The sequence below is a fragment of the Vicia villosa genome, linkage group LG5, assembly GCF_029867415.1.
Source record: "Vicia villosa cultivar HV-30 ecotype Madison, WI linkage group LG5, Vvil1.0, whole genome shotgun sequence".
NCBI classification, from domain to species: domain Eukaryota; kingdom Viridiplantae; phylum Streptophyta; class Magnoliopsida; order Fabales; family Fabaceae; genus Vicia; species Vicia villosa.
The window spans coordinates 27,666,696-27,679,894 of NC_081184.1; the positions used below are offsets into that span (position 1 = coordinate 27,666,696).

General features: G+C 36.1%; 1 protein-coding gene across 1 annotated transcript; it reads right to left on the minus strand.

Annotated features, from left to right (window-relative positions):
* Nucleotides 1–218: 218 nt before the first annotated feature.
* LOC131604420 (uncharacterized) lies at nucleotides 219–1,847 on the minus strand. The gene has a single exon (XM_058876862.1). It carries the CDS (start codon nucleotides 1,845–1,847, stop codon nucleotides 219–221), a length of 1,629 nt encoding a protein of 542 aa, XP_058732845.1.
* Nucleotides 1,848–13,199: the final 11,352 nt, after the last annotated feature.

Genomic DNA, 13,199 nt, shown 5'->3' on the forward strand with positions numbered 1-13,199 from the left:
AGTAAAGCAAGAGAAAATGTCATGATTGATTCAAAAAAAAAGCAAATGCTCATTTCATTAAAATTACGATTAAGGATTATAGAATTCAAAATGCAACAAAGCACAACACAAACAAGGAAAATTGAAAATGAATGACAGAGGCCTAGTAACTATCAGTAGCAAGGATGAGCTTTCCCGTCTGATATCTGGCTTTAGGAGAATCCTTTGTGTCTTGGCACTCACGAAGGTAGGGGGTTGGTGATCACATTCGGATTAACATCTCGAAAGGTGAGCATCTTGCTCTCAATCAGGTCTTGAACCTTCTCCTTCAGAACCCAGCAGTCTTCAATGGAATGACCAACCACTCCACTATGAAAAGCACACTTAGCATTCGGATTGTATCCTTTGGAGAATGGTGGTGTTGGAGCTTTAGTTGGCCTAGGGGCTACCAGCAACTTATGGACGAGTGCAGGCCACAATTCGGTGTAAGTCATCGGAATTGGGTCGATGCGGCGAGGCTCCTTTGGTGGACCTTTCTGAGGCTTATTCTGATTCTGCCCATTTTGACTTTGTTGAGCATTCTGAGGAGTACTTTGTGAAGCATTCTGATGAGAAGCGTTCCACGGTTGTTGATGCGATGGCATTGGAAAGTATGGTTGTTGATGTTGAGCAGCTGCGACATGCGGATACTGATAGTAAGGCATGAATGGCGCTTGTGGATAAGTCGAAGCTTGGAAGGGTTGTGGATTCTGCGTTCCTTCAGCACCAGTCACTACAGCATTAGCTTCACCTTCTTTCTTTCTATGGAAGTTTCCAGAGAATCTCTTTGCTTGGTTGTTGTTGGATGATTCAGCAGCGTTGACAATCTTGCCATTTTTTAGACCTTCTTCGACCCTTTCTCCAATAGTGACCAGGTCAGCAAAGCTAGAAGAGACGCTTCCAATCATTTTCTCATAGAAGACTGGATGCAAGGTATCCATAAACATGCAAGTAAGCTCTTTTTCAGCAAGAGGAGGTTCGACTTGAGCAGCCAGCTCTCTCCAACGTTGGGCATACACTTTGAAAGTTTCCCTATCTCTCATTGTCATGGTCTGAAGTTGTCTGCGATCAGGGGCTAAGTCCATGTTGTACTTGTATTGTTTCAGGAAAGCTTCGCCTAAGTCTCTCCATGTTTGGATATGCTCCCTCTTCAAACTCATGTACCATTTCAGAGAAGCTCCAGCTAAGCTATCTTGAAAGATGTGGACGAGCAATTTGTCATTGTTGGCATAGGCGGCCATCTTGCGAAAGTACATAGTCAGATGATCTTTAGGACAAGTATGCCCCTTGTATTTCTCGAACTCAGGGACTTTGAACTTTGCAGGCACAGTCAAGTCAGAAACCAAGTAGAGGTTCATGGTATCAAATCCAAAGATGTCATTTCCTTCAATGACTTTCAACCTTTTCTCGAGGACATTGTACTTTTCTTTCACTTCTTCCACCTCGTGGTTGTGTTCTTGATCACCACGTTCGGGATCATCAACATGATAGACAAAAGGAGGAGGATGAATAGTAGTGTGAACAATTGGAGGCTGTTCAGCAATGATTGGTATTGGTGCAATCTGCTGCGCAGAAAGTCCTACTCCCAAGGTATTTGCGAATGGGGGAGTATAACCAGGTGGTAAACCAAATTCTGGCCAGCTAGAAGGCGGCCTTTGAACAGGAATGGGATCCTCATCAACTTCGGAGACTTCAGCTATGAAAGTTCTTTGGGGTACAGCATCCCTAGCAATCAGTACTTGCATCATCTCAGTGAGTTTGGTGATGCTTCCTTTCAGCTCATCGATTTCCATCCTAACTTCCATGTTGTGTTGCTCTTGGTCAGCCATTCTTTTTCGAGAAACACTACGCGTCTGATAGGGATGTCAGGGAATCAGCTTGCCTTGTTAACTGTTGGAGGAAGAAAGGTATGAATATTGGATTCTAGGAAATGCATGTTTTAATGAATGCAAATGCATGATGATTGTTTATGCAAGAGTGATTCTTATGAGATGCAATGGCATACATACCTTATGAAATATAATACGATGCTATAAAATAGATGGATGTAATCTGGGAAAAACACAACCTAATGAGGAACACTCCTTATGATGGGATAGTCCAAAGTTCTTTTACCCAAAGATCCCCTCACATGATGGCTCTAAGATTTTTGATAGTAGAGATGTCTACATCACCATAGATGGAACGGGTTCTAAAGGTCCTTGGAGTTAACGACGAAATCAGATTTTCTTCATGCGATGGGCTAGCCATCTTATGAAAAATTTCATGAATAAGTCTCCTCCAAGTGGGGTTTTCGTATTATCCATTCAAGGTGTTCACCTTGGGGACTAACACTACACAACCACCTCCTAACTTATGTTTCTCTCTTGTTTTTCCAAGCTCGGGTTGAGAGCTTCACTCAAAAAGTAATACTCCCAAATCCCACAAGTAAATAAGCAAGATAAGGAAAAATATATACATGAAACAAATAGAATAGACAAAGCTAACAAACAATATAAATAACAACTAAACTAGGGTAGACTCGCTTAGGAATGGGAATTGTCCCCAGCAGAGTCGCCAGCTGTCGCGGGTCAAAAAATGATCGCCACGAAATGGTAACAAACAGAGTCGCCACCAAATTTTATTTATTCCAATGGGAATGGGAAAATATTGATAAAACCCACAAATGAAATGAAATGGACAAAGATGGTCTTCGCAACCAAATTTGGGTTCGGGAGTCGGTTAAGCAAGGGGAAGGTATTAGCACCCCTTACCTCCATCGTACTCGATGGGAACCATTTAGTTGTTTTGTAATCGAGTGTTAGCTTAAGTCTATGTTTATTTCATTAAGAGAAAAGAACATGTTTTTGGGTTTTTTTATTATGGAGGAAAAAGAAAAGATTTTTTTATTATTATGCTCGCCAAGACGTTTGTATCTTGTGCCTACGTATTCCCAATGGGGAAAGTCAGAGCAATCGTAGTTCGAGACTACGAAATTATATTTTTTATTTTTAGTGTGCTCGCCAAGACATTTGAGTCTCGTGCCTACATATCTTCAATGGAAGAATCAGAGCGATTGTAGTTCTAAAGAACTACGAGTTTGTTGGTTAATTTTAGGATGGATGATTGCGGACGTTTAATAAAGTGTTTAAGCATAGGTGTTCACCTAGCGCGTCCTTTACCCAAGGTATTCAACAGGAGCGAGCCCCATTGTCACCTGTTGTCCTTGTTAATTAAAGTGTTTTAATTCAAAAGATCAAGGTATTCAAGAGGTGTGCACTTCTTGTCACTCGATCTTTCGGTTTAATTAATGTATTTTTTATTCAAAAGATCAAGGTATTCAAGAGGTGTTCACTTCTTGTCACTTGTTCTCTTGATTTGATTAATGTATTTTTATTCAAAAGATCAAGGTATTCAAGAGGTGTTCACTTCTTGTCACTTGTTCTCTTGATTGGATTATTGTATTTTAATTCAAAAGATCAAGGTATTCAAGAGGTGTTCACTTCTTGTCACTTGTTCTCTTGATTTGATTAATGTATTTTTATTCAAAAGATCAAGGTATTCAAGAGGTGTTCACTTCTTGTCACTTGTTCTCTTGATTGGATTATTGTGTTTTAATTCAAAAGATCGAGGTATTCAAGAGGTGTTCACTTCTTGTCACTTGATCATTTGATTTGATTAATGAAAGGTTTTTATTTAATGTTTTAATCCAAAAGAGTCGAGGTATTCAAGAGGTGTACACTTCTTGTCACTCGATCTTTCGGTATGGTTTAAAGAATTTTTTTTGTAAAGAAAGGACTCGACGTTGAATCGAGAAATTTATTGTGAAAATTGAATATAAATTATTTTTGAGGTTTCGAAATATTCTATTGGACTTAATCAATTAAACTATATTTAACTAATTAATTTAAGTAATTAACAATCAACTAATAAAATTAATGAATCAAATAAGTTTGGTTAACTAACTAAAATAGTTATAATTTAACTACTGAAGTTAATTAACTAAAATAGTTTTAATGAAATAAAAAAAATTCAAATGCTTTGGATATGAATCGGGCCGGATTGGCTTATCAGATTTGAAACAAACCCTAGAGAAACCTTAACCAAAAGCCAGCCGCCACACACTGAACATCTGCCATTCAAAAACCGATTTTTATCGAACAAAAAGAAAATAAAAATAACGCTCAGCAATCTCTCATAGCCCTCGATCACTCTCTGCTTTTTTATTCGTCATGTCTCATTCCCAGAAAAAATAGAAAAAGCTCTTCCTCACTCAATCTCAGCTCTCACGCCATGGCTCTCTCTCGATTCTCACGATAATTTCTCTTAGTTCTCGCTCTCGATCTCGGCTTACGGTATGGCTCTCTCTCTCTCGATTTCTCGCACTCTCGATTCATGAAACAAGAACATACCTAAAATCTATCTCGATCTCTCTTCTGCTTTTGTTCATCATTCTCACGATAAAGCAAAAACAAACAACAAAATACCCTCAACCCCAATCAATCCCAATATAAACCCAGATCCACTAATTCAGAGGTTCTTACAGTATATGATGGAAAACTGAAAATAAATGTGCAAAATCAACAATATCAAAATGAAGAAAGAAAGGATTAAAACCAGGTATGTTGTTTGCTTCTGACTTTGTCTCAGATTGCTCTACCCTACGTCTTCCTCTTCTTCGCGATTTCTTTTGCGAACACTGTTGTTGTTGCTCGTGAGTATTGAGTGTCACGGTTTCGAGGGTGAGTGTGGTGTTAGGACGTGAGTTTGAAGGTTCTGAAATGAGGTGAAAGTTTGAACGAGTGAAGGTTGTGTGGGTGATGAGTGAATCGTATATGAATTGGTTGTTTGAGTTTATGAAGGTATGAGGGTACAGGTTGCAGTGAGATGGTTGAAAGGTGAGTGAGTATGTTGTGGAAGTTGAACTATGGTGTATGAGTTTTTGAATGTGGTGAGGTTGTTTACTGGTTTTGTGTGTGAGCTTCAGAGTGCTCTGAGTTGGTTCGTGAGGGATGAGAGTTGGTGGTTGAATGTTGATGTTGTAAGGTTAGAGGAACTTTGACAGAGGTTTGGTGTTTTTTCGTGTGGCTCCCCTATTGCTGAAGAATGAGGTTGTTTATATAGGGAGGAGATTAGGGTTTTTGATGAGACTTTGAGGGGGAAAACTTGGTGAATTTGAACACTTTTGATGCTCTGTTATGTTGCTTTTTGATGCAGGTTTGTATTTGCCTATTTTGGTGCAATGTTTTGATCGTTTATGATACAGCAAGGTCAGTGGTGGAGCAGCATTTTGGACCACATGGGATAGCATGGTTTTTGTTGTTTTGTGCAAGCTGGATGATGGTGAGATGTGAAGATGATAAAGAAGACCGTTGCAGCATGGGAGTTCAATTTGTTTGTCTTTTCATGATGTACTCATGTGTGTAATTAGCTATGGTGGATAGTGTAAATGAATTTGATTTTTTTTATTTAATGGATAACTATTAAAGAAAATGGACCTAGACCTAAAAATGTGACACAAAAAAATGTATATTCTAGTAAAATGAATGCAAAGTGAAGTAAAAAGAATAAAATATGTCATGATTAAAATAATAATAATAATAATAACAAAATACAATTATAAAATAGTTAACTTGTCGATTAAATGACACTGCAAATTCAACTCTTTAATTTAAATGCGGAATGATGTATATGAGGTACTATGAATGAATTAAGATGCAAATTTTAATAAAATTATGCAAAACTTAAAATGATTTACTAATTGAAATAATGAGAAACTAATAGCAAATTTCATGCTGATTTGAAATGCAATGTGCGGAGACAAAACTTATTTTGGATGTAGTCGAATTGATCGGTGTTAATGCAAATGAATTAAATGAAAAAGCTTTAGGGCAAAATTAGGGGTATGACACCACCTTCCAATCCTCTACCAAGCTCTCTGAAATCAGAAATCTATCCAAACGACTCATAGCTCTGCCATCCACACTAAACCAGGTAAATCTCTTACCAAGAACAGGAGGATCAACCAATTCCATATTATCAATGAACTTATTAAACTCTTCCAACTCCCGTCTGTTAACCACACCATTTTCACTTTTCCGTTCAGCTTCTTCATGAACAGCATTGAAGTCACCCCCCAACAGCCAAGCTCCTTTCGGAAATCTCATTTTAAAAGACTTTAACTCCTTCCATAACTTCCTCTTCTTGTCAAGGAAACATGAAGAGTATATATTAACTATGTAAACTAAATTATTTTTCCAACAGCCACACACTCCCATAAAACCATCCCCTGAAAACTAAAGCAAGAATTGAATAGCCCCTTCCTCCACATAGTTATAAGGCCTCCTGAACGACCGATAGAAGGTTTGAACGACCAGTCCACCTCAGTTCCACCCCACTGATTTTGAAGTGTGGTCCAGGTGGTCGTTGCCTATTCTCTATGGCCGCAGTTTTTTACTTTAGCCCTCCAAATTCATAAAACCACCCCTTAAGACATACATAGAGCCCACGATTTTTCAACTTAGTTTAAACTGCAGTTTTTTGGATTATGTTTAGACTTCAATTTTATAATTGTTGTGTATACATTAAACCACGATTTTCATATTTTTTCAATATTTTAATATTATCTTCATTCTGATACAACATTGACATAACCGTTGCTTAAATTTTATACACGAGATATGAGTGTTGCCTATAAATTTTTGGGTCAATGAACTTTTTAGTCCCTCTAAATATTCTAGATTTCATTTTTAGTCCCTCTTATATTTTCCTTCAAGAAATCATCCCTTTAAAATTTTTCGTCTGAATAATTGATCCCTATCGTCAAATACGATTAACGGCTACTTATGTGGCAAGACAGGTGGAGTAAATAATTTCTTTATTATACTTCCATGAATTATAGCGTGACAACTAACCTAATTTAAAGAGGAAGCTTATTTCATTTGACCTAAGTTATTTCCTATTTGTTATCTTCTTTATCATCGTGAAAATATTCAAGGTATTTGATTCATTTGTTCATCTTCTCACTTCATTCATCTAGGTAGTTCATCTTCCTCCTCCTGCGGCTTGATAACATAAATTTCTTCTGCTTCAGTAAAATCACGAGTTAGGAAGTTTTGTGGGTGTCAGGTTCGAATGGTCTCATATCAATGCAAGAATGGACCAAATAAAGGAAGGTTATTTTTTAGATGTCCTTATTAGAGAAGTGCTAATAAGTGTAATCCATTCATATGGGATGAAGATCTTGGAGAAAATTCGGAAATGAAGATGTAGCCATTACGAACTCAGAGTTGGAAGCCATGTTATCTGAGAGATATATGAAGTCCTTGTATGAAGATTTAAGGAAGAAGAACAAGAACTTGAAGATCAAGTTGAAAACGGAGAAATTTCATGGAAGATTGAAGATGCTGTGTTTTGTTGTGTCCTTTATGATCAATTAGTATTTTGTTATGAAATGTAGTTGCTGAACTAGGTGTGATGTAGTGATTTTGCAATGTAGTTGTTGAACATGAATAATGTTGCAATGTAGTTGTTGAACTTGATTATTATATTGAATTTTCAATGTAGTTGCTCAAATAGGTGTATTGTACTTGATTAATGTTATGAAATGTAGTTGTTGCAATATAGTTTGTTGTGATTAAGTTGACATAATTTGAAAATTTTGGTATAAAAAGCTTGTAACCTGACTATAATTGGCAAGATGGTTTTAGACTCAGAATACAAAATACATAAGATTGATAAGGTTCAAAATACAACATACAAAATGTTGAGCTCTATTACATAAGTTTCAAAGTACACAATATTGAGCTCTAATACAACATACATAAGGTTCATAGTACATAACAAAACACTTGGTTCATAATACATAAGGTTCAACCAAAACACATAAGGTTCATAAGTTCCAAACAAAACACATAAGGTCCATTTATTTCACTCCTAAGTCTTCATTGAGACATGCTCTTCTCGATGTCATCCTAATTCTTGTTCCCATTAGCACTTCCAATACTTGAGTCTTCTTTCGAAATTACAAATGAATCCTTTGGAGCCCTCCCAGGTCCCATTATATCCTTTGTCTTCAAAATCCTAAGTATGTCACTCTTTCTTTTGGAGATGCGACAATCTTGGACTTTTTCCTTGGTGATATCATTATTTTCACATGTTATGACAACATATAGTTATATTTGGTAAATAAACATAACATACCAAATAAGTCATTGGAACAAGTTACACACTTACAAGATCACTCATACTTGGCTTTTTGGCTTTAGTTGGCACTAGTTTGACAGTAGGCTTAGACACCTTCAGTCTTGGACCAATGAAGATTTTGATAGTAAGTTTTGGTAACTTAGGACTTGGACCAACATAAGTTTTGGGATCAGGCCTATTTGGCTTTGCATGACTAGTATCAACACATAGTGGTTCAACATCTAGTATGTCATCATCATTCAATAATGCTTTCAATTCATCGGGAACTATATCATAGTACATTTTCATTGCCTCAACAGAGCTAACAAAAGATTGTGGAAGGTATACCTCAGGTTGTACAAGGTTTTCTCCAATTTGTTCAAGGGTCACTTCAATATATGCATGGGTATCTTCAAGTGGTGTACATATTTCTTCATTTTGTGCAGTAGTTAGAGCTTCATTTTGTGCAGTAGCTAGAGCTTGAGTTTGTGCAGTAGTCTTTAATTTCTTATTTGTGCCTCCTTTTTTTGTCCCTTTGGGCCAACCCTGCAAACAACAGAATTGAAACAAGTCATTGAAAATTTAAAATGAAATTATAAAGTAAAGTTTGTTGGAAGTTTGAGTTACTAACCCTCTTTTTTGGGAATGTCTCCATAGTTCATGTTTGGCTTCCTTAGGTGGGTGCAACATCTCTTGGTAGTTCATATTCAACAACTGTTAGTTATTTATTTTTCTTGTATTGTGTCCATATACCAAGCATGTCTTGCACCTATGGCTTGTGCCTGCCTTTTGTCACCTTGTTTAGGATGCCTCATCTGGCTCTCTTCTTCTGAGTTTCTTTGGTATACCTAGACCTCTCTTGAAACTTTGTGGTAATATGTAGGGTTAATAGTCCTTGGCAATTTTAAATTTATTCAAAAGAAGGTTGCGAAGTGACACACACCCTGCAATTGCTTTTAAAAATTTTGGGGGGAAATTTATTTGTGCAATTATTGATGCGTCAGTAGTGGCAGGCTAAATTTAATGTCATAACGGGAAAAAGCATTTGCAGGGTGAACCCCACATCGCAAGTTCCAACGGAATAATATCTGCGGGGTTAAAGCCACCTCGCACGTTTTTTTTTAAAAGAGTGGGTGGAAAGCTTTAATTGCAGTCACTGATTGACAGAGGGGCGGGTGAACGTTATGGACAATTTCTGACATTAATGTTGCGGGATGATTTGCACTTCGCAAGTCTCAATGATGAGAAAAGTTGCGGGGTAATATTCACCTCGCAAGTTTCCTTTATATATCCCATGTGCCTTTCCCTTTTCTCCACCATTAACATAAACACTTCTTCAAAACTTCTCAAACCCTTTTTCTCTCATTCTCCAACCCTTTTCCAACTCCTCTATATCTCTCAATTCTCTCCATTTTAATACAAAATGAAGACCCAAATACTCAAATTTTCTGCTGGATTCGGATTTGCTTTCTATATTTTCATCAAATCCATTTACAAAGGTACACATATTTATAAATTGTTTGTTATTTTTAGAAAAAAATTTAATTGGTTTGTATGATAGAAATAATTGGTCTGTATAATGTCTGAACACGTGAAGAAATATAGGCTGAAATAGGTATAAAAATATGTTGTATGATTTTTTTATGTTGAAATTGGATAAAAACATATTCTGAAATAGGAACAAATATATGTTGAAATTTGTTTGTATATTGAAATGGGTATAAAAATGTATAGAATATTGTATAGTTTATTATTTTTTCGTTTTTTGGTAAATAAATAAATATGTTGTTTAAAATTAAATATACTATTTATTATTTTTTTTAAAACAGAATTATAATATATTGTTTAAAATTAAATAAAAAATAGGAAATTATTAAGATTTGTAGAAACAGAATATTAAATAAAAAATTAAAATATTATTATTATTTAAAAATAAATTATTATATTTATTATTATTTTATTAAAATATTTTTTATTTTATAAAATGTAGTATTTTTTATTTTAAAAAACATAATATTATTATTATTTGTTAAAAACAGAATGTTATTCTTTTTTTAAAAAGCAGATTATTATTATTATTTTTAAAAACAGAATATTATTGATATTTGTAAAAGAAGAATATTTTATTTATTAAGCTTAATATTTGCTAGGTGATTATCACCCCTCAAGTTTCACCTATATTCAAAGTTTGCCAGGTGAGTTTCACCCCGCAAGTTTCAATCTTTTTCTGCTCTTCCCTAAAGCACCCTGCACTGCTGCACACTCTGCTCTGGGTTGCGTGTAACTCTGGTAAAAGACTTGCGGGGTGCTTTTCACCTAGCAAAATTGCAAAGTGAAAACCACCTGGCAAACTTACGATGTGCGTTTCCCCTTACAAAAAGTTGCGAATAACGTTTTTGCGAGGTGTTTTTCCACCCCGCAATTATTACGTTGCAGGGTGATATTTACATTTTCAGAGTGCTATTCACCTGACAAATTGGTATTTTTTTTGTAGTGTAACCTCTTAAATGGTTTAGACATGATCTCTCCTTTGTAATTTTCTACCTTCTCGCCAAGTCGTTTCAATGAACTTCTCGATTCAACATCGAGTTTCTTCTTCACAAAAGTCTTTTTTTAAACCATATCGAAAGATCGAGTGACAATTGGTGAACACCTTTTGAATACCTCGATTATTTGGGTTTAAAACACATTAAATCAATTTCTTTCTTAGAACCTTTCTTAATCAAACCAATGGATTGAGTGACAATTGGTGAACACCTCTTGAATACCTCGATTCTTTTGGATTAAAATATTAATTAACCTTTTTTAAGAACCTTTCTTAATCAAACCAAAGGATTGAGTAACAATTGGTGAACACCTCTTGAATACCTCGATTATTTTGGATTAAAACATTAATTAACCTTTTTTAAGAACCTTTCTTAATCAAACCGAAAGATCGAGTGACAAGAGGTGAACACCTCTTGAATATCTTGATCCTTGGAATTAAAACACATTAATTAAACGAGGACAACAAGTGACAATTGGACTCGCTTCCTTTTGAATACCTTGGGTAAAGAACACGCTAGGTGAACACCTATGCTCAAAGACTTTACTAAACGTCCGCAAACATCCTCTTTTATTAACTTGGATAACAAGTGACAATTGGAATCGCATCCTTTTGAATACCTTGGGTAAAGACGCGCTAGGTGAACACCTATGCTCAATCCTTTACTAAAAGTCCGTCAATATCCTCTTTTACCAATGTGGATAACAAGTGACAATTGGGCTCGCATCCTTTTGAATATCTTGGGTGAACAACACGCTAGGTGCACACCTATGCTCAAAAGGTTCACTAAACATCCCTTTAAAAAACAATCTTCGATTTCATTCAACCCTTTTTTTGCCTTATGGCTTTTAAAACTCTTTTCATAAACGAGACACTTATTCAATTTCAAAATGTGAACATACTTCCACATGTGAAGATCGAATATCTTCCACTCGAATGCGATGATGGCCAAAATCTCGTCTTACTCTTGATTTAGTCATCCATTCTTGTAGTGATCTCTTATCCATGTGCGCGTAGTATTGTCTCCTTTTGAAAGCGATCGAGTACCTCTTGCTAAAATCAACGAACAAACTTTTCGTGGTTCTTTGCCCGAACTACGATTGCTCTGACTTTCCCATTGCATGAGGGAATACGTAGGCACAAGACAAAAACGTCTTGGCGAACATAATAATAAAAACTCATTTATTTTTCTTCACAATAATAAAAAAACCTCAAACCCTTTCTTTTATCCTTTCTTGATTAATAAGTTAAAGAACGTAAACGTCACGCTAACACTCAAACACGAAACCAACTAAATGGGTCCCATCGAGTACGACAGAGGTGAGGGGTGCTAACACCTTCCCCTTGCTTAACTGACTCCCGAATCCTAATTTGGTTGCAATGACCATCTTATCCATTTTCATTTTATCTTTGTGGGTTTTATCGATATTTTCCCTTTCCTTCTTGAAATAAATAAAATTTAGTGGCGACTCCGTTGTATTTCGAGTGTGTGAACACCTCGAGTATTTTTTACCGCTACAGAAAGTGGCGACTCTGTTGGGGAAATCCTAAGAGTGTCAACCCTAGTTTAGTTTGTTTTGTATTTGAGTGTTTGCTTTTGTTTGTTTATTCTTATGTTCTTTATGCTTATTCTTATGTTCTTTAAATTTACTCTTGTGTTATTTATGTTTCTTCATTGCTTTATCGCTTTTCATTTATTTCTGTATATACTTATTTGTGGGTATGGGAATGATACTTGAGTGAAGCTCTCAACCCGAGCTTTGAAAAACAAGAGAAAAACATAAGTTAGGAGGTGGTTGTGTAGTGTTAGTCCCCAAGGTGAACACCTTGAATGGCTAATACGAAAACCCCACTTGGAGGAGACTTATTCATGAAATTTTGTCATAAGATGGTTAGCCCATCGCATGGAAGAAATCTGATTTTTTCGTTAACTCCAAGGACCTTTAGAACCCGTTCCATCTAAAAAAGTTATGTATCGATCCCCAAGGTTGGAACCTTGTACGATTGATGCGATAACCTCGCCTAGAGGATGCATATCCATGAAATTTGTCATAAGATGGTTCGTCTGTCGCATGATGAAATTCTGATCATGCTCGGATGCCTCTAGGAACCATTATATCCAAAACTCTAAAGCTAACCTTGTGAGGGGATTCTTGGGTAAAGAACTTAGAACTATCCTAACTTAAAGAGCCTTCCTCGATAGTTGTTTCTGTTACCATGCTCTGCATCCAATATTGCATGACATTGCATATCATTTGTATCATGCATACATCAAGGTTGTCCAAATACCTCATTCCGACTGTCTTTTTATTTCAGTTATCTATCAACCGTCAAGTTGATTCCTCGACACATTGAACTAGAAGCATATATCCGAAGACTGTGGAAGAACTTCAACAAGATCAAAAGTTGTTGAGAGTGGAAGTTAGTCAGTTGAAGGAGCAAATGAGTTAGGTTATGGGAATTCTGGAAGACT